General features: G+C 40.5%; 1 protein-coding gene across 4 annotated transcripts in view; it reads left to right on the forward strand.

Annotated features, from left to right (window-relative positions):
- Positions 1 to 20,277, forward strand: part of LOC133419933 (zinc finger protein 638-like) — a 32,345-nt gene extending 12,068 nt beyond the window's left edge. For 3 of the 4 annotated variants that reach the window (XM_061709405.1, XM_061709406.1, XM_061709407.1), the window contains 12 exons: positions 3,795 to 4,012; positions 8,948 to 9,082; positions 9,176 to 9,274; positions 9,355 to 9,404; positions 11,096 to 11,245; positions 11,615 to 12,510; positions 14,189 to 14,347; positions 14,432 to 14,466; positions 15,415 to 17,247; positions 17,334 to 17,406; positions 18,399 to 18,520; positions 19,895 to 20,277. In XM_061709405.1, the coding sequence (XP_061565389.1) occupies positions 3,795 to 4,012; positions 8,948 to 9,082; positions 9,176 to 9,274; positions 9,355 to 9,404; positions 11,096 to 11,245; positions 11,615 to 12,510; positions 14,189 to 14,347; positions 14,432 to 14,466; positions 15,415 to 17,247; positions 17,334 to 17,406; positions 18,399 to 18,520; positions 19,895 to 19,942 (3,818 nt within the window). In that variant the 3' untranslated portion in view covers positions 19,943 to 20,277. The remainder of the gene's footprint in view (positions 1 to 3,794; positions 4,013 to 8,947; positions 9,083 to 9,175; positions 9,275 to 9,354; positions 9,405 to 11,095; positions 11,246 to 11,614; positions 12,511 to 14,188; positions 14,348 to 14,431; positions 14,467 to 15,414; positions 17,248 to 17,333; positions 17,407 to 18,398; positions 18,521 to 19,894) is intronic. The other variant, XM_061709408.1, reaches the window with a different exon arrangement.
- Positions 20,278 to 20,483: the final 206 nt, after the last annotated feature.

Genomic DNA, 20,483 nt, shown 5'->3' on the forward strand with positions numbered 1-20,483 from the left:
ATAAGCTATATCAAAATCATTAATTTTTTTTAATTTATTTTTTTTGTTATAAATGGCAAATATATCAACTTTATTGCAGACACAGGTCCATATAAAACATAATACAATATAAAACGTATAAAAAAAGAAATACAAAAATATTAAATATATATCTATAATACATACAAGCTATTGCTTGTAAAATATTCAATTTATAAAACATACAAGCTATTGCACCAATGCCACCTTAGCCTAGAGGTGAATCTATAACAGCTTTTCAATGGGCTGACTAAAGCTTCAATTATGTGGTTCTCTGATTTGTCCAATCGACACATAAAACCAAACATCAACTGCCTTAAGAGAGCCTCACAAGTTGGCACTCTGTTGGACACAAACAATTGACTGGCACTATGCCACCTAGGAACACGCAGCAGCAACCTAAGTGCATCATTGTATGCTACCTTGAGCCTCTGCATGCTCTTTTTCTTAAAGTTAGACCACAAGTGAGCAGTATATAACGGTGTGATGTAGGTTCGAAACAGGGAACACTTCACAGAGTCAGAACACATATAAAACTTCCTGATAAGCATGTTAGCTTGAGAATAAATTTTACAGCGCTGTCGCGCTGTGGCAAATATTTACATGGAACATGGAAAGCTTCTCATCTTAAATATTACAGAAATTTTTGATTCGATTTGAATATTTTATTTCGGGCATGCATGTTAAAAAAAATAAATAATACAAAAAGTAGCCCATTGAGATCAAGGATCTCTTTCACAAGGGTGACCTGGCTAGGAAGGAGCAGCACGTCATAAAAAATAAAATCACAAGGTTAAAAGGCAGAATACAAAACAATAACAGAGGAACAAAGTAGCAATAAAATGATAAAACCACGTCTTATAAAGTGCAGATGCATAAGAGATCACAGCCAGTTAACAGTAGGTAATCACATCAATCATATAAAGTGCAGATGTTGAGGAAGACATAACTACCATCAGGTACAGAGACTCTGTCCAATGCTTTCACGCTCTGGGTCCTTCAGGATCGAACCAAAGTCATTGAAGGATATCAGGTCCGTCATTTTAAAGTCTTTCTGAAAGGAGTTCCAAGCAAAGGGGGCAGGGAATTTAAAAGCTCTTTTTCCCAGCTCAGTGCGAACACGCGGAATAATGAAGTGCAAAGCATCATGTGAGCGCAGGCCATAATGTATGGAGGATTTTTTGTGCCAAAATTAAATAAATAAATACATAATTAATTAATTAAATTGGGAATGAAATATATCATTAATTAATTAAATGTGTCATTAATTAATTAAAATTAGAATGAAATATGTCATTAATTCATTAAAATACAATTCATTTTAAGTAAAAATATATATTTATTATTTCAGCATTTAATTAATTAATGACACATTTAATTAATGATTTCGTGTTGCTGAATCATGAAATGTAAAACTGTCAGTTTCACTCATCAAACTCAGTGGGCGGAGCTAACGCAAATCTAGTGGAATCCACTGCTTTGGTCTGAAACTGGAGGTAGAAGAGGAGCCTTTCTAAACATGACAGCTGTGAGTTGCGTGTTGTAGAGAGTTGCGTGATGCAGCAGCAGGTATCTGCTGTGACGGAGCCGCTGGAGCCGGAGGAGTTCTGTTCAGAGCTGCTTCAATTAAACTCGCTGCTTCTCTCAGCAGCTCTGGGCAGGATTTTCACATTTTGTACACCTTGCTGTTTCAACATTTGTGGTTAGAGGACCAAGGTTTCAGTGGTTGTCAATAACATTTTGGAGTAGAGTGAAAATTTTGGAGTAGAGTATCCAAACCAACGTAGAGGTGAATAGCGCCACCTAGTTTATCGGAATGTGTCCCGAAGCCCTGCAACAATCATGGATTTGTGGATTCGATTAGCCTTGACTTGATGTGCAGGGGAACCAATGAGGTGTTTGGAATCCGCCCACTGAGTTTGACAAGTGAAACTGACAGTTTTACATTTCATGATTCAGCAACAGGAAATCATTAATTAAATGTGTCATTAATTAATTAAATGCTGAAATAATAAATATATATTTTTACTTAAAATTAATTGTATTTTAATTAATTAATGACATATTTCATTCTAATTTTAATTAATTAATGACACATTTAATTAATTAATGATATATTTAATTCCCATTTTAAGTAATTAATGATGTATTTATTTATTTAATTTTGGCACAAAAAATCCTCCATAATAATGGCTTTGGCTTCTATGGTGATATGTACAAAGGTAAGCAGGGACCAATCGGAGAAGGGTTTTATAAATAATGCGCAACCAATGCATACGCCTGCGTACATATAAAGATGGCCAAGCGGATTTGGCATACAAGGTACAGTGGTGGGTAAGATGTTTACAGCCAGTGACAAATCTCAAGGCACAATGATACACAGTGTAAAGCGACCACAGACACTAGGCAGATGCATCATATACAACACATCACCATAATCCAGCAGAGGCAAGAATGTTGATGTTACCAGATACTTCCTAGCACTGAGGGAGAAGCAGCAGTAGAAAATCAGCAGCTAGTTTAAGAAAGTAGGGATCCAGTTTTTCAGGACCTGCTGCTTTCTTAGTGTCCAGTTGTACTAATGCTCTACGGACCTCCAAGACAGATACCGGCATAAAGTGAAACAGCTGATCATGAGGCCTACTGTCTTCCTGGTGCAGGAAAAACATTATCCGTGTGCACGTTAGAATTTGTCAATTCCGGGTACAAGGATTCCAATATAAAACCAGCAGAAATAAAATGCTCATTAAAACAACCAAGCATGGCTGTTTTATCAGTCAGAGTGCAAGAATCGTTTACGATATAGTTTGGAAGATACAGAAAATGAATTATATGTATATATAAATATAGTCCAAATCAAAGAAAACAAAACAAACGCCCAGCATTTAGTTGTGCTACTATGTATGTATGTACTAATAGAAGTAATTGTAATGTATAGTATTACATTATCATTACTTTACTATAATACTACAATATAATAGAGAACAATAGACAGCAATAGTATAACGATATACTTGAATAACTATATAAGAGTAGATATGCTATATATACACTGGTTCATATATTTACCTCCAATTATATACATAAAAATACTATAAATCTATATATCGACATATCTACATATAACTATAAATCAATATATATTAATAGAGATACAGATATATAAATACTCCTAAGTAAGATATAACTCAATATATCCATATACATACCTACATATAACATATCTATATCCATAATATACATCTATATATCTACATATATTAATAAATGTTCATATCTACATGTTTATTCGCATCTGTATTTTGAATAGAATGTTTCTTTGTATCTTTTTTTAAATGGTGACATGTTTTGACTTTGTTTTAGCTCCAAGTTCAGGCTGTTCCAGTTTCACTCCGCAGGTCGACGTACAGAAGCTCTTCAGTGTTTGTGTGTCTGTTGAAAACTTTAAAATTAAACTGACCCCTGAGATTGTAGCCTCCCTCTCTTTCAAAAAATATCCCCTGTATATGTAAATTACACGCAAAGCAGAATGAGTAAAGATCGTGCTGTAGATTATATCAATATATAATATTACAAAACACATTTTGATCCCACTCCTTATTTTTGTCAAGTTAGCAAAAGTCAGACCTAATAGGTTTTATGTTCTCAGTCCACTTAGATACATCTGGTCAAATTTCTCCTTCTCTCTTTTTAGAGAGAATGACAACTTTTCCACTTCGTCAGAAGCTTTTCATGAAGCTCGTCAACGACTGACCTTGTGCCCGTTTGTCTCGTAGCCGTGCAGTCCCTGTCCAACCAGTCGGACCTGGTGAAAGCTGTGGTCGAGTCTCTGGCTCCCGCCTTAGTGGCCGAGCTTTCTAAAATGACCTCGGCCTCCTCCGCTGCCTCGACGCCGTCGTCCTCCAAACCGGTGAAGGACGAGGCCTCGTCTAAATCCACCAAAGCAAAGCCGAGCCACCAGAAGAGCAGGACCAGCTCTTCCACCAAGCTGAAGGTTCGTATTATCGGTGTACCGCAAAACATTTGGCTGTTTTCTATGGGCTCAAATTAATGCCATAAGTATTTTGTATCTGTAAATAAACTTTGTACTTATAAATAAAATATTTTGTGCGTGTGAAAAAAATACTTGTACTTGTAGAAATATTTTGTGCGTGTGCAAAAAATATTTGTACCTGCAAAAAATATTTGCACTTGCAAAAAAAATTTGTACTTGTAGATACAAAGCTACAACCTTTTTTTACAAAAGCTAGAAAACTTTTTACAAAGCTACAAACTTTTTTTACAAAAGCTACAAACTTTACAAAGCCACAAACTTTTTTTACAAAGCTACAAACTTTTTTTACAACTACGAGTTTTGGCAGTGTTTTGACGTGCCAAAACTAAGAGCCAATCAGCGATCTTTGGCATGGGTTTCAAAGGGTTTCTGGAGAGCCAATCAGATCATTGCATCGCCTACTGACGTCGCCGCCATATTGGATGTGGCAAGACTGGGCTGCAAACTAATACAAGTAAATGGACTTATTTTCATAAAGCATCTTTCTACAAAGAAATGTACGTTTTACGTCTCATTTATTCATTCACACACGCACTAATATACTTGGGAAACAATTAGGCACCAAATATAATATATTTAATTTTCTCAGACGGCAAAAATTAAGAACTTTATTGATCCCACATAGGAGTAATTCATGTTATATCAGCTATAGAGAACAAGGTAGTGCCGAAAAACTATATATATCCCCCCTCACAAAAATAAGAAAAATACAGAAACATATTCTCTCATTAACAAAGCATATTTTACATCTTTACACATTACATGACATTTTATGTTATTGTTATTTTATTGTCTGAAAAATGGTTCAAATATGTTATTTTGTTATTTGAATTTTTTTTATTCGTTTTGTTGATAAAAAAATATGTCTCTATTTTTGTGAGGGGGGATATATATTGTTTATCGGCACTACCTTGTTCTCTATACATGGATTAAAGTTCTCCGTACTGGGTACGGATTTCCGTCCTGGGGATTTTTTGGGGATATTTTTTTATGAGATCAGCGCAAATCCGACAAAAAATATGAACACCGGGGTGTCTGTAGCGCCGCGGTGACTTGTCGAACGGCGCCCACTGCAGTCAATCAGCTGTTGGCTGTGCACACACAGTAAAGTTCTCCTCTGGTTTTAGATGCACGTAACCTGACACCTAATAACTCAGCCTAGGCTGAGTTATGGTTCTGCGTCAAAACGACGCCGTGCCTACGGCGTGTGGTTGGCTCTTTTCTACGTTTATGTTATTTTTTTTTTATTTTGTTTTTTTGCACAATAGTTGTCCTTATCTCTTTGATTCACTGTGACTGGAAAAAGTCGGATAAACCATTCAGAAAAAGATCGCTAAATAGCGGTCGCGGGGGGTACTGCACCAGGGTTTCCGTTGTCCGGTAATTGCCGGACTTTGTCCGGTAAAATATGCCGAAATCCGGTATTTTATAATCTCTCCGGTCAAAATTCAATTCAATTCAATTCAATTCAATTTTATTTATATAGCGTCTAATACAACATAGTTGTCTCTAGACGCTTTACAGAGACCCATACCCAGAACATGACCCCCGAGCAATTATTACATAAACAATGGCAGGTAAAAACTCCCCTAGTGGGAGAAAAACCTTAAGCCAAACAGTGGCAAGGAAAAACTCCCCTTTAGGAGGGAAGAAACCTTGAGCAGGACCAGGCTCATCAGGGGGGACCCTCCTGCCGAGGGCCAGACTGGTGGGTCAGGGACGGCAACAGCACAGCAGGCAGGTGGAAGCAGCAACGGGATGACCGGGGGTGGGGACCGCAGGCCAGCACACAGCTCCCGAAGCTCCGGCCCAATCAGCAAGTCCCAGGTTGGGGTGCAGGGTCAGGAAAAGACTTGTGCTCCGTAATGCAAGCTACAAGCCACCCATGGCCACCTGCAGGACAAAAGAGAGAAAAGAGAGGAGAAGGGGGGGGCAGCAACGGGATGACCAGGGGTGGGGACCGCAGGCCAGCACGCAGCTCCCGAAGCTCCGGCCCAATCAGCAAGTCCCAGGTTGGGGTGCAGGGTCGGGGAAAGACTTGTGCTCCGTAATGCAAGCTACAAGCCACCCACGACCACCTGCAGGTTCCGGTGTCCGGCAAAGGATGCTGATGGAAAATGTCCGGTGAAAATACTCACTGGGGCTGCGGGACTAGGGACTAAAGTCCCCGGGAGTACCGCGGAGGGACACGCCGAGCCCCGGTGCCGGGAGGAAGCGCAGCTGAGATGAGCCGACGTGGATGAAGGGCTGAGTATGGTTCTGCGTCACACACACGCAGAGCACACGGCGCACCCGTGACGCCGTCACGAATCGTTCGGACTTCTCCGTCTCTCCATTTGGTCGCGGTGCAGTACCCCCCGCGGCCACTAGTTAGCGATCTTTTTCTGAATGGTTTATCCGACTTTTACGGTCACAGTAAATCAAAGAAATAAGGACAACTATTGTGCAAAAAACAAAAACAAAAAAAATCACACATAAACGAAGAAAAAAGCCCTGGAAGTTCACTACTGCTTCAAACCGGAAACCGGAAATGCTTCGCTTTCAAACGAACCAATCACAGCCCTCTCGGTCTGCGTGTGGTCGGCGTCTCCTCGACGCGTAGTTACAATTTTCGGGAGGTGCACGTCAGAGACGGCGCATGTGACGGCGTGTCCTCTGCGTGTACAAAAACCACACGCCGTAGACACGGCGTCGTTTTGACGCAGAAGCATAATTCAGCCTTGAGCCGACATCCACGTGTGCGTTGATTTATGGTTCCGCGTCGCACCGACGCGGCGATGCGCACCCTACGCCAGGCCCTACGGCGTAGGCTCTGCGTTGGTGTGACGCAGAACCATAATTCCGGCTTAAAAGTAAACAACATGCGCCCAAGTACCCGTGCATGACAGGCAGACACACACGGGGAGAAGAGACAATTTCTTTAATTTTTATTTTTTTTTAAAACTTTATCCTTATGAACGCAATTGTTATATACGGTAGTCCAACTTTCCTTATTTTAATCAGAACACTTTCTTTTTTCCTCTTCGGCGTGGAGTAGTGGGCTTGGAGCGGCAGCCATCGGTTAGTTTTTTCTTTTTAGATCAGAGGCTTTGCGTAGATGGCGGCTTCCGCAACTTTCATGCGCTTTTTCTGCGCAAGCAAGCTTTATAGATGAGGCCATGGATGTATTATATATGAGGCCCCAGGACTGTTACCGCAGTACCGCGCAGTTAGGCTACTCGGTGCCGGGAGCCGGGAGGAAGCGGAGCTGCGGCGCCGACATCCACGTGTGCGTTGATTTATGGTTCCGCGTCGCACCGACGCAGAGTAGAGTACGCGTCGCTGCGTACCTTACGCCGTAGGTTACGCGCAAGCTTCTGCAATATTTATTTATTTTTTGAAGTTAACTCACAGGAATGGATTATAAATTTACGTTTTCAATCGCAACGGAAAGAAAGAAGGATATGATTACAACACGTAACAGGTATGGTCTACCTTGTAATCCAAACTTGCAACCTATCCTTCCCCCTGATGGTTGAAATGACTAAATTTAAACCACCGGGTGGGGGGGGGGGTCTGAAAACTTTCCGTCCTGGGATTTTTTTTTGCTTTAATCCCTGAGTCTCTATAGCTGATATAACATGAATTACTCCTGTGTGGGATAAATAAAGTTCTAATTTTTGCCGCCTGAGAAAATTAAATATATTATTTGGTGCCTAACTGTTTCCCAAGTATACTAGTGCGTGTGTGAATGAATAAATGAGACGTAAAACGTAAATTTATTTGTAGAAAGATGCTTTATGAAAATAAGTCCATTTACTTGTATTAGTTTGCAGCCCAGTCTTGCCACATCCAATATGGCGGCGACGTCAGTAGGCGATGCAATGATCTGATTGGCTCTCCAGAAACCCTTTGAAACCCATGCCAAAGATCGCTGATTGGCTCTTAGTTTTGGCACGTCAAAACACTGCCAAAACTCGTAGTTGTAAAAAAAGTTTGTAGCTTTTGAAACAAAGTTTGTAGCTTTGTAAAAAAAAGTTTGTAGCTTTGTAAAAAGTTTGTAGCTTTGTATCTAGAAGTACAAATATGTTTTGCAAGTACAAATACTTTTTGCACATGCACAAAATATTTCTACAAGTACAAATATTTTTTTTCCCAAGCACAAAATATTTTTGCAAGTACAAATATTTTTTGCAAGTACAAATATTTTTTGCACACGCACAAAATATTTCTACAAGTACAAAGTTTATTTACAGATACAAAATACCTATGGCATTAATTTCAGCCCATAGTTTTCTGTCTTCTAAACATTTACCGGAGGTGTTTTTATTTATTTATTTTATTATTTTTCATTCATTAAAAAAAAAAAAAAAACAGTTCAATATAATTACAACAAGAAGACTAAGCTTATTTTATCCGTCCCTTTTTTTCGAAGAAATCAAATTTCAATTAATGTAATAATAATAATAAAAAAAACAATTTACAAATTACGCAATATAAAAAAAAAACACTTTCCAATAAACGTAATAAAAAAAAAAACACAGTTACAAAATAACACACAATAGCTGTCGTCAAACACAGATAGTCGTATTCTTTTTTTATTCAAAGAATAAAAAGAGGGGGAAAAAACACCCACCTAACTTAACAATTATCATATTTCTTCATCAAACTGGATTGTATTATTCCTTTCAATGTAATGTTTGATTTGCATTCTTTGGCTTCCGTATCCAGATTGTTCCATGAACTGATACCTTTTACAGAAACACAACGTTCCATTAATTTAGTCCTGAATTTTTATTTTTAGTTTAAAGATCTCTGTTCCTTTTAAGTTATACTTATTTTCTCTTTTTTGCTATGTTTTCTTAAAGTCTGTCTTTACTTTTCCTTTCTGCGTAGTCGAACAAACCTTTGCCTGCAAGCATCCTGAAGCTCAAGAGCATCTACGGTTTTACCTCTCAAGACGAAGTGCTCTCTGCCATGGAGAAGTTTGGCAAAGTCAAGTCGGTGGTGTTGCACAAGTCCAAGCCGGAGGTACGTTGGTTCCTGCGTGAGCTGCTCGTTGTATCCGCTGGACTCGGACAGACGTCGTCCTGACGACCCACGTTTGTCTTTGTGAACTCGTAGGCCATCGTGCGTTTCAAGAGGGCGGAAGACGGAGAGACACTGAAGAGCTTAAAGGGTTTTAAAATAAGTGGATTGCCGATTAAAGTGGTCAGAGTGAAGGTATCCTCCTCTCTCCCCCAAATATCAGTCTATCCTCAAAGTGTCGTTAGTTTAATCAACCTTTCCTTATTCATTCACAGGTTGCTAGTTCCACAAAGTCTCACGCGACGAGTCGCTTGAAGCCTCAGCAGTAAGTTCACCTTCAAACGGCTCGTACCAATTAAGGAGTTTTCATCTTACTTTCAACACTTTATACCAGTGGTCCCCACCCCCGGGCCGCGGCTCAGTACCGGGCCGCACAGAAAGAATAAAATCATTTCTGTAGCCCCGACTGATGATGGTTGACTCTCAAACTGATGGTTCACAATGTTTTTATTCCTTGGATGTAAATACACTGCAGAAATACACTGTAACAGCTATAAAGGAATAAAATAAAATAGAGTTAGTCTTTCTACATTCATATAAGTTTAATTTAACTTGAATACAGACCGACGCAGCTGCTCGGTCAGTAATAAAGCTACCGTTAACCACAATACATGAGTAACCATGGCAACCAAACTCAAGCTGGACAAAAATACGGCATAATATTTCCAAAGAAAACAAATCCTTATCAGCAAGTGCTTTTTGTGTCAGTTAGGCTCCACTTTAGTATTCCTGACACTAGTTTAGTCTTTCAGACACACTTTCTACTGCCGTTAAACTTTTACCGTTAAAGTCCGAAGCGCCGGATGTTTACGAGGTCTCGGTGAGAGGCCTTCAAAATAAAAGCACTAAATATCGGTCTCCTTAATATATAACAAATAAAATAAAAAGCCTGGCTTTAAATAAAGTTAATGAGACATAAAAACACATTTATAGAAATACTCATATTAAAGGTAATTTACAATTTCCATGATTTTATTTTATTTTTTCGAAAATTATGTTTTTTTTTTTTTTTATTATTATTATTATTATTATTACTATAGAGAAAATACCACAGTTTTTAATGCCGATCTTGTCATTTTCTTTAGTTTTTATCAACTACAACTTTAGATTGGGCCGCGAAAATATTGTTAGACATTAAACCGGTCCGCGGTTCAGAAAAGGTTGGGGACCACTGGTTTATACTAACATTTGCTGCATGACTATTGAATGAATGGAAATGTTAGGGCAAAACTGGTTCTAATCTTATTTTTTTTTAAATCTCACAAGTCACATTTTCAACTTTTTATGTCATAATTATGACTTTCTCATACTTTCGACTTTCTTTCTCATAATTATGACTTTCTATCTCATAATTTCGACTTTCTATCTCATAATTTTGACTTTTTATCTCACAACCATGACTCACCGTGGGGATATCCCCAACTTTTTTTTTTTTTAAATATTTTATTTTTATTTAGTTTTTCAACAAAAACAAAACATAAGACAGACAGGGTCATCACAGGTGTATAGAAATGCATATTGTAGAAACAAGATTGAATGGGTCCGGGTTACATTTTTATCAAAATCTAATCTAAATTAACAAATATAAATATAAATAATATAAATATATAATATATAATATATATAATATAAATATATATATAATATATCTTTCTTCCTTCCTTCCTTCTTTCCTCCCTTCCTTCCTTCTTTTCTTTCTTATTATATAAATAATAAATAAAAGAGGCAAAAGCGGCGTGATGCCTTGCTCATGAACCAGATCGATACTTCTAGTTGTTGTAGTCTTCAACGAGTTTCCCTGACGGCGTAGAAGAACCTCAGCTTGTCTTTGCCGCCTCTCTTAAATGTTTGAACCGTACCCCGATGCTGCATGAACGCCGCCGACACGTCGCATATGTGATGAAAAAGAACTGAATTGCAAAAAAACAGATGATCTAATTTTATAATGGTGTAAAGCCAGAGGTGCTCCACATCTGGAAGGTTCCCAACGGGACGTCAAGTCTCGCTTGGGACGAAGGGAAAACCGCTGCGCGTCCGATCCGCCGTGCTCCTGGTGGGACCCAGGCCGAAGTCCTCCGTAACACTTGCATCAAGAGTGCATGCTGGGTAAAAATCACACAAACTGCGACTGTCGTTGGAGTGCTTGTAAACGTTGAGACCGAACCGGTGAACCGAGGCCGCCAGCAAAGTGGGGTTGGTGAGAGCTGATTGGTTCAGTTTCTATGTCATCTAGTTGAGCTGGTGGATGAATTTCTACACAAGAGGTTCAAACTAATGTCAGGCAGCGACTATTTGGACCAAAATGCTTGTTTTTGGTGCCATAAAAAGTTGTGTTGTGGATGCTTTTGACTTTAAGCTGCTACAGTTTTTGCTGTTTTGCTCTTCACACTGATCGTATGGAACCATCTCCTTTTAATTTCTCAAGTTTTCTCTTTCTCCCATCTGACACTCTTGTCTTCATCGTCTCCTCCACAGACCGTCTCGAGAAGCCAGAGTCTCCTCCGCCCCGACGGTTTCCTCCAGGAAAGTTAAAACAACTTTAACTTCAGCTTCTGGAGTCAGAAAAACCACAAAAGACACGAAAGCTAAAGTCTCTGCTTCAACAGCAAAAACTGTCCCGACCAAGCCGCCAGTCAAAACGCTGAAAACCAGCAACGTTGCTGGAAAAGTTGCTGGAAAAGTAACCGCCAAACCAGTAAAAATAATTCGAACTATTTCAGGATACAATAAGTCACATATCCCAGAAAAGAAGGGCGTTTCTGGTGCCTGTAAACAAAAGCCAAGTCCTATAAAGTTTGAAATCACCACTGAAGAGAGGAAGATAACCCTTGAAGAGACAGTCGTGGCTCTCAAACCCTCAAATACGCCTGTTAGGGAACCAGGCAAAGACGAAGTCAGGAAGGTTCCAGCTCCAAAAGCAGAACCTAAAACCGAAGCTGGGACTTCAGCTGTCGCTGTGAAGCAGGAAAAGGTGGAAGTAACCGTAGCAACGGTGGAAAATGATGAGACGAAGCCTCCAGAATCAGAAGATGCTGCCGGTTGTGAAACGAAGCCGCCGGCAGGACTCGTCAAGGTTGAGACGACTGAAGTCAGAGATCAGACGGAGGTCGGGGAGTCGCGGGGGGCAGAACCCGCCGGACCTGGAGGTTCTGGTGAGGCTGAAGGACAGGAGGGGGTTGATACCAACACCTCACCAGGGAAACCCGGCCAGAGTCCTCCGTCCCTCCCTGCTACGTCTCCGCTGAAGCTGGATCCAGCTGAGAGAGCAGCTGAAGACCCGCTGGACGCTTCATCACGGCTCCAGCAGAACCTGCAGGTCCAGGAACCAGAACCTGCTACGGAGACGACGGAGACAAACACAGAGCAGCAAGGTGAGGGGTAAAGGTTAAAACTCCACCTTCTCTGACCTTTAAATGCGACTGAATCTCTGAAAATACAGATTAAATCATCAGATTCAGATCTGATCTCTGAAGTAGTGCTGTCAGGCGAAAAAAATGTATCTAATTAATTACAGGATTTATAATTAATTAATCTTATTAATCACGTTTTAATCTCATATCTGTTAATGGTCCCCAAATAAAGAATTAGAATTCTAGGACATTGCAAAATTGCAGTGCATGACTAATCAATTGAATACACTAAGAAGAGAAGATTTGAAATCCACATTTTTATTGGTGAAGTGTGTTTCATAAATTAAATTTATAAGAAAAAGCTCAAGCACATCAGCAAACCAATCAAAGGTGCATTATTCCAAAATGCAATGCAAATACAGTCAGAAATAAAAGAAGGCTGAGTCTCAAATAGGTAATTAAGCAGACTCAATTCAAAATTAAAACTAAAGCTGACTCAATGCAGCAATTCAAATACTATTACCTGTAACGTTTACAGTGGAACTTGTCCGGACATGTTTAGTGTTTAAATGATAATTCAGGCTGGAGCAGCTCCGCTGATAGGAAAAATATTTTGTACAAAATGTACAAATCACTGCGTTCTTGTTGATAGTACCGTCTTCTTTCTTTTTATACATAAACTTGCCAATCAAAGGCGCTAGCAAAGTTTTGAGTCGCGTCCAGGTCTGTCACTGCTTTGTTAGTTTGACTAGCAGCAGGAGGAAGTAGTGACCTACGGGTCCCTCAATGGGCCAAACTTAAAATGCTCGCGCATTTTACCACTCATAATTAATTGCGTTTTTATAATGCGTTAATTAGCAGTGTAATTAATTACTCAAATGAACGCACTAAACTGACGGCCCTACTTTGAAGTAAATACTTTCTCCTTAAATGGGTCTAAAGTTCTGCCCCGTCCTCCTGACTGAAGTCACAGGTGTCCATCCTAACTAGGCCTGTGTTGAAAAAATCGATTTTCCGATTCTAAATCGATTCTCATATTAATTCCTAAATATCGATTCGTATGTCTAAAGATTAATTTTTTTTTTTTCATCATTACAGTACATTTTGTTTATCCCCAAAGAAGGAATGTTTTGTTGGACACGAGAATAACTGGTGCCATGTTTTTGCCTTTAGATATGTTTAAAGGTATGAAAACATTAAAGTTTTCAGTTATAATTGCATAAATTGTCTATATTTCATTACTTTATATACTGTCTTGGGGTTACATTTGCATAAAATGCTAAAAACCAAATTCTCAAAAATTAAAAACCGAAAAATATAAACGGAATGTGTTAAAAAATAAAACCGATTTCATCCGTCTCCGTTTGCTGCCCTGGATTTGTTTGATAATTTTGCACCACGATGTTTCTGAAAGCAGTTCTATCAGCATTCTGGGAGCTGATTGGTCCTTACAGCATCATTAGCTGCAATACTTGCTGTTGAATCTCAATATAATACTAGTATTAACATGCTGCATAACTACAGTCATATAATTCATGCAACAGCTCAAAAAACAGTTTTAATAACACTAACACAAATCAATATCAGAATCGAATCAAATCTTGATTATCGATTCTGAATCTTAAGAATCGGAATTGAATCGATTCTTGACATTTGAATGGATCCCCAGCCCTGATCCTAACCATGTTCTCCTCTGCAGGTCCCGGGGCTGATGGGAAAACTGAGGAAGGTGTTTCAGCAGCGTCACCTGAAGCAGCAGAGCAGCGGCAGACGGAGGCGACGGCATCATCCGGAGCTGCTGTTGCCCCCCCGACAGCTGAGGGGGAGATGGAGACGCCCCAGAACCCAGAAGAGACCAGTAAGACGTCCCAGACTTGTTCATGTTCATCTCTGACTAAACTGAACATGAAAGAGGTTTGACTGTTTCATCTTCACCTCGTAGGTCCAGTCCAGATGGAAACCAGCGGCTCAGCAGAGGTAAGTTGTAATCTGATGAACCCTGGTACTGTCTTTGGGTCAAAATGACCTAATTCTCCTGTCCTTCTTTCCTCCTGCTCTCTCCTTCCTTCTCCCTTCCTCTTTCTCCCTTCCTCTTTTCTCTCTTCCTTCCTTCTTTCCTCCTTTCCTTCTTTTTTCCCTTCCTTCCTTCTTTCCTCCCTTCTTTACTCCCTTCCTTCTTTTCTTTCTTCCTTCCTTCTTTGTTCCTTCATTCCTTTCTTCCTTCATTCCTTCCTTCCTTCCTCCCTTCTTTTCTACCTTCCTTCTTTTCTCCCTTCCTTCTTTTCTTTCCTCCTTTCCTTCCTTCTTTTCTCACGTCCTTCTTTCCTCCCTTCCTTCTTTTTTCCCTTCCTCCCTTCTTTTCTTCCTTCCTTTCTTCATCTTTCCCTTCCTTCTTTCCTCCCTTCCTTCTTTCCTCCCTTCCTTTTTTGTTCCCTTCCTTCCTTCTTTTCTCCCTTCCCTCCTTCCTCCCTTCTTTCCTTCTTTTTTCCCTTCCTTCCTTCCTTCCTTCTTTTTTCCCTTCCTCCCTTCTTTTCTTCCTTCCTTTCTTCATCTTTCCCTTCCTTCTTTCCTCCCTTCCTTCTTTTTTCCCTTCCTCCCTTCTTTTTTCCCTTCCTCCCTTCTTTTTTCCCTTCCTCCCTTCTTTTCTTTCTTCCTTCTTTTCTTTCTTCCCTCTTTTCTCCCTTCCTTCCTTCCTTCCTTCCTTCCTTCCTTCTTTTCTCCCTTCCTTCCTTCTTTTCTTCCCTTCCTTCCTTCTTTCCTTCCTTCTTTCTTTTCTTCCCTTCCTTCCTTCCTTCCTTCCTTCTTTCTTCCCTTCCTCCTTCCTTGACCCGAAGACAACACAAGTGTTAATGACACTCTCAACCCGTTAATGATTCCCTAAAAACTGACTATTTCTGACACGGTTTGTCCTCCGTCCGTCCTCAGGTTCAGGATGAAATGAAAGACGTCTTTGACGAGGACGGTTTCAACCTGGAGGACTTTGTCACCGTTGATGAAATCGTTGAGGAGACGGACGAGACGCCTGCTGACCAAACCTCCTCCTCCTCGTCTGAAAACACCTCAAAATCAGGATCAGAAACCAGGTGTTCCTCAGGGCTGACGCCCGGGGCTCCTGAGGGAGACGTCCAGGTGGACACTCTGATCCAGCAGGGAGATGCTGCTGATGAGGATCCGGTTGGAGATGGAGGGTTCAAAGGTCAGCAGCCGTTCCAGGGAGACGCTGCTCCGGTCATCAATCAGTCTGATCGATCGGCAGGAGAAGATGCAGCTGATCACAGTACTGAGAAAACTCCAGGGGGAGTAAAACCAGACCATGGACCTTCAGAGGAATCCTGCCAGACCTCCGGAGATGGAGCTCCGCTGTCTCATGAGGAAAACCACGAAGAAAGAGAAGAAGAAGAAAAAGAAGTGTCTGTAAAGGTGGATTCAGCTGATCCGACCGTAACAGAAGGTGGAGGCCAGGAACCTGGAATAACTGGAATAACTGGTGACCAGGAACCTGGAAAAACTGGGGACCAGATCTCCACCGCAGACGTGTACCAGGTCCTCGACTCCCTGGAGGATCAGTCAGCAACCACTGAGATGACGTCAGCAGCCGACAACCAGGAGAATGATGGGAAAACTCCAACAGAAGAAGGACCAACCAGGAGGAGCCAGTCCAGGACCAGAAGCTCCAGAAGTAAAGAGAAGTCTCCAAAGAAGCAGGACAAAACAGTTAAGAAATATGCAACACGGTCGAAGAGCGGCGCTACAGGAAACGACCAAAACACTGAAAACTCAGAAGAGATGGTGTTTGAAGTGGTTGATTCCGTTGAGGATGAAACCGTCCAAACGTCTGCGAGGAGAAGAACCTCTAGAGGGATGGAGGACGACGAAGCTGCAGCAGGAAAATCAGCAATCGTGACGAGATCCAGAGGAAGGAAAGTGATGGAGAAAATAAAGACGGGGGAGTCTCCGACGACGAGGAGAAATTCACTGAAACGAAAAGTAGAAGAGAGCACACCAACGAAGGAGGAGGAGGCCACGTATGAAATACTGGACGCCGTCGACGAAGACGAGGCTGCGGCGGAAGAAAAGCCGAGGAGAGGAAGACCGAAGAAAACCGCTAAGAAGCAGCAAACGTCGGCAGCGAGGAACAAAGCTGCTGCTGACGACGAAGAGGAGGAAGAATATCAGATTCTGGACTCGGTGGAGGACGAGGCGGTGGACAGTCAGACTCCCGTCACGGAGACGGAGAAGGACGGAGACGGGAAACCCGAGACGGGAACCCAGTCCCCCGTAAACGAGGAGGAAGAGGAGCCCGTCTACCAGATAGTAGATTCTCTGGAGGAGGATCCGGTCCAGGAGGAGCCGACGAAGAGCGAAGGACGTCCAGTGAGAGACGAAGCATCTGTCGTAGCGGCATCAACGAATCAGACAAACGCAACCGGAACAGGAGCCGACGACTACGAGGAAGTGAGTGAGGAAGAGGAGGATTACGCCACCTATGATACAGCGGAGGAAGAGGAGCTGAAGAGAAGACAGGCTGCTGCTGCTGAAGAGCGAGAGAAGAGCCAGGAGGAGAGGAGGAGGAGGGAGGAAGGTGGAGGATACAGCGATGGCCGAGGACCAGGGAGGGAGGAGATCCAGGAGATGCTGACCCTGGACGAGGTGGGGGGGGACGAGGAGGGAGAGGAGGCCGAGCTGCAGGACTTCATCACGCTGGACGAGATCAATGACGAAGAGCCCCCTCCACTCGGCCAGGAGAGGCAATCTGAGGTCTGATTTCAAATCCAGCAAGTCTTTATCCTCATCGGGATTATTTGTGCATCAATAAAACATGGTTTTTTGTTGTTTTTTTTTAGGCTTTTCCAGCTTTAGTTGAAGAAAAGAAAACTTCAAGATCTGCAAAACGTAAACACGAGGATGATGATGCAGGTCTGTGTTCAGCAGTTTTAATGAATATACTTTCTTATATTACCGTATCGGCCCGAATATAAGACGACCCTGATTATAAGACGACCCCCTCTTTTTCAAAACTCAAGTTTGAAAAAAGACTTTTTGAACACCAAATTCAATTTTTATACAGAAAATAATGACAGTACATCTGAAACAAATGATTATAACAATATATTTGATAGAAAAAGCCTGTTATTTTGCTTCATTCAAATCATCTTGAAGTTTGCATCATAACTTCTCCTCAGCTGCCGGTTAACCTGCCGATCCTCCACCCACTTTTCTCCAGATTGTCGCTACGTTTCTCCTTTTTCTGTTATCTCTTCTCTTATTTTCCTCTTTTTTTTTCTTACCACTATTTTTATTTTTCTTCTTCGTGGCAGGGGTTTGCTTTGGCCTGGGAGTTAAGATATCTGCGGCCATCTAGTGTTGTGAATGGGTATAATGTCTAGACCCCGAATGTAAGACGACCCCCACTTTTTTAGTCTTATTTCAATGCAAAAAAACACCGTCTTATATTCGGGCCAATACGGTACGGAAGAGTAGTAGGGCCAGGCAGGAGAAAAATTTAAATAATTTAGAGGAGGAAGATTTTTTTTTTCATTATGCACTTCGAGAAAAAAGTCAAAATGTTGAGATTAATGTTGAAATACAATTTTGAGAAAAAAGTCGAAATGTCGAGAAAAAAGTCAAAATTTTGTGAATAAGGTTTTAATGTCGAGAAAAAAGGCTTTATTCACGAAATTTTGACTTTTTTCACGACATTTCGACTTTTTTCTCGAAATTGTATTTCAACATTAATCTCAACATTTCGACTTTTTTTCTCGATATTTCGACTTTTTTCTCGAAGTGCACAATAAAAAAAAAAATCTTCCCCTCTCAAATATTTTTTCTGCTGCCTGGCCCTAAAACTCTTCCATAATACGGTACTTGTGCTGGGGAGGTTGGGGGTTAATCCCGTGTCTCTGTTACAGACCAGGAGTTTGTGGTTCCTAAGTCTGGGTTCTTCTGTAACCTGTGCTCCGTGTTCTACCTGTACGAGAGCACTTCGGAGGAGACGCACTGCAGCAGCCGGGAGCACTACGACAACCTGCAGGTACGAACTCACACCCACGCTTCAGCGCCGGCCAAGGGAGATGCCTTGGGCAAGACGTTTTAACATTTAATGGCTAAGTTTGACTATCCGGAATTAACATTACAGATTTCTACAACTGCATTTTGACTATAGGCGTAATTACATTTTGACTTTATAGGCGTAATTAAATTTTGACTATAGGCGTAATTACGTTTTGACTATAGGCGTAATTACATTGTGACTAGTCAGAATTGGCATTAAAGATATCTATAACGTCATTTTGACTAGTCAAAACTCTAATTCAAGATATCTAATTACCGTATTTTCTGGACTATAAGCCACACCTGTATATAAGCCGCATCAGCTCTATTTTTAAAAAAACAATAAAAAAAAGATATACAAGCCGCACCCACTTTTATTTAAAAAAAAGATATGCAAGCCGCAGATATTTATGTTGTTAGATTAGATATTTTCTACATGTACAGAACCATTTTGAACTGTAAATGATGTACATGTTTGTACCTAAATAGATCCTTTCCTAACAGTGTCTTTTAACACGGCAGCAACTTTGCTGATTAAAACGGGACAGAACCAAGAGAAAATAACCGCCATTTATTTATCTATTTATCTGTTTGAAATCTGCTTCTACTTCTATCTGCTAAAGAAGAAGTAGCGTATTCTTCTTTGCATTTATTTTGTCTTAGTTTTTATTCTAATTCCGGTTAGCACTCCCCCTAGCGGTGGAAGAAAAATCCACAGAATAGCCGCACCTTTGTATAAGCCGCATGGTTCAAAACCTAGGAAAAAAGTAGCGGCTTATAGTCCAGAAAATACGGTACATTTTGACTAAGCAGAATGGAAGCTAAAGATATCTCCAATTTGAGATATTATATTAAAATTCCTTTCAAGATATCTATAACTTGATGATAGATATCTACAATTAAATTATGACTATCCGTAATTCCAGTTTGAGATATCTACGTCATTTTGACTGGTCATAATTCCAGTTCAAGATATCTACAACTTCGTTCTGACTAGTCAAAACTTAATTTAAGATATCTAAAAGGGAATTACAGCTAGTCGTAATTCAGTTACAGATATCTGTAATTCACATTGCAGATATCTGCAACTGAATTATAGATATCTGTAATTACAAACCCCACACATGACTGACAAAAGTACGTCATTTGTCCTTGGCAGAATGACGTTGTGGATATCTGAAATGACAATTGTGGATAGGAAGAATGCATTTGTAGATATCTGAAATGCTCTTTTTGACTAGGAATTGAATTTTGGATATCTGCAACACATATCCAGTCTAGCTGTTAAATATTCAAACAGCTTGACATAAGCCTTCGGCCTCATCGCTCTGCTTGTTGGTTTGTTTTCCTCCAGAGATATTACCAGGAGCTCCGCGGGGAGAGGTCAAGGTTACGCCTCTGATGCAGAAGGGAAGGAAAAGCCCCGATATTGAGCATCGTGAACCGGGATGCGTCTCACATTTACACCGGGATCAATATCTCTGATCCAAACTACCTCAGTAAAGAGTCACTTTGTGCCAGATTTTGAAGCAAAGCTTAGTTCCACTGAAGGATTTGCTCTTAGCAGTTTATTATTTACACGTTGTAAAAGTTCTGTTCATATGGGTTGTTTTTAGATGACGGTTCAGTGTTGGAGAAGTTCTGTGCCTCTTGTTGTTGTTTTTAATAAACAATAATCAAAACCTGTGAATCACGTGGTCCTGATTCTTTATGTGGAGTTGAGTTTTATTAGTTTGGTGTGTGTGGTTGTGTGTTTATATACAATATGTGTGTGTATTTATTTATTTATTTATTTATTTATTTATATATATATATATTTAATTCATTAATTAATTAATAAAGTGAAGTGATGAATATACACCTGGCTGCAAATGTTATTTCTTTTCTAAAATGGAATTTATTAGGACATCAGGGGGACTTGGTCTGTTTCTAGATTCTGTCTT

Source organism: Cololabis saira, chromosome 20, assembly GCF_033807715.1.
Source record: "Cololabis saira isolate AMF1-May2022 chromosome 20, fColSai1.1, whole genome shotgun sequence".
Taxonomy (NCBI): Eukaryota; Metazoa; Chordata; class Actinopteri; order Beloniformes; family Belonidae; genus Cololabis; species Cololabis saira.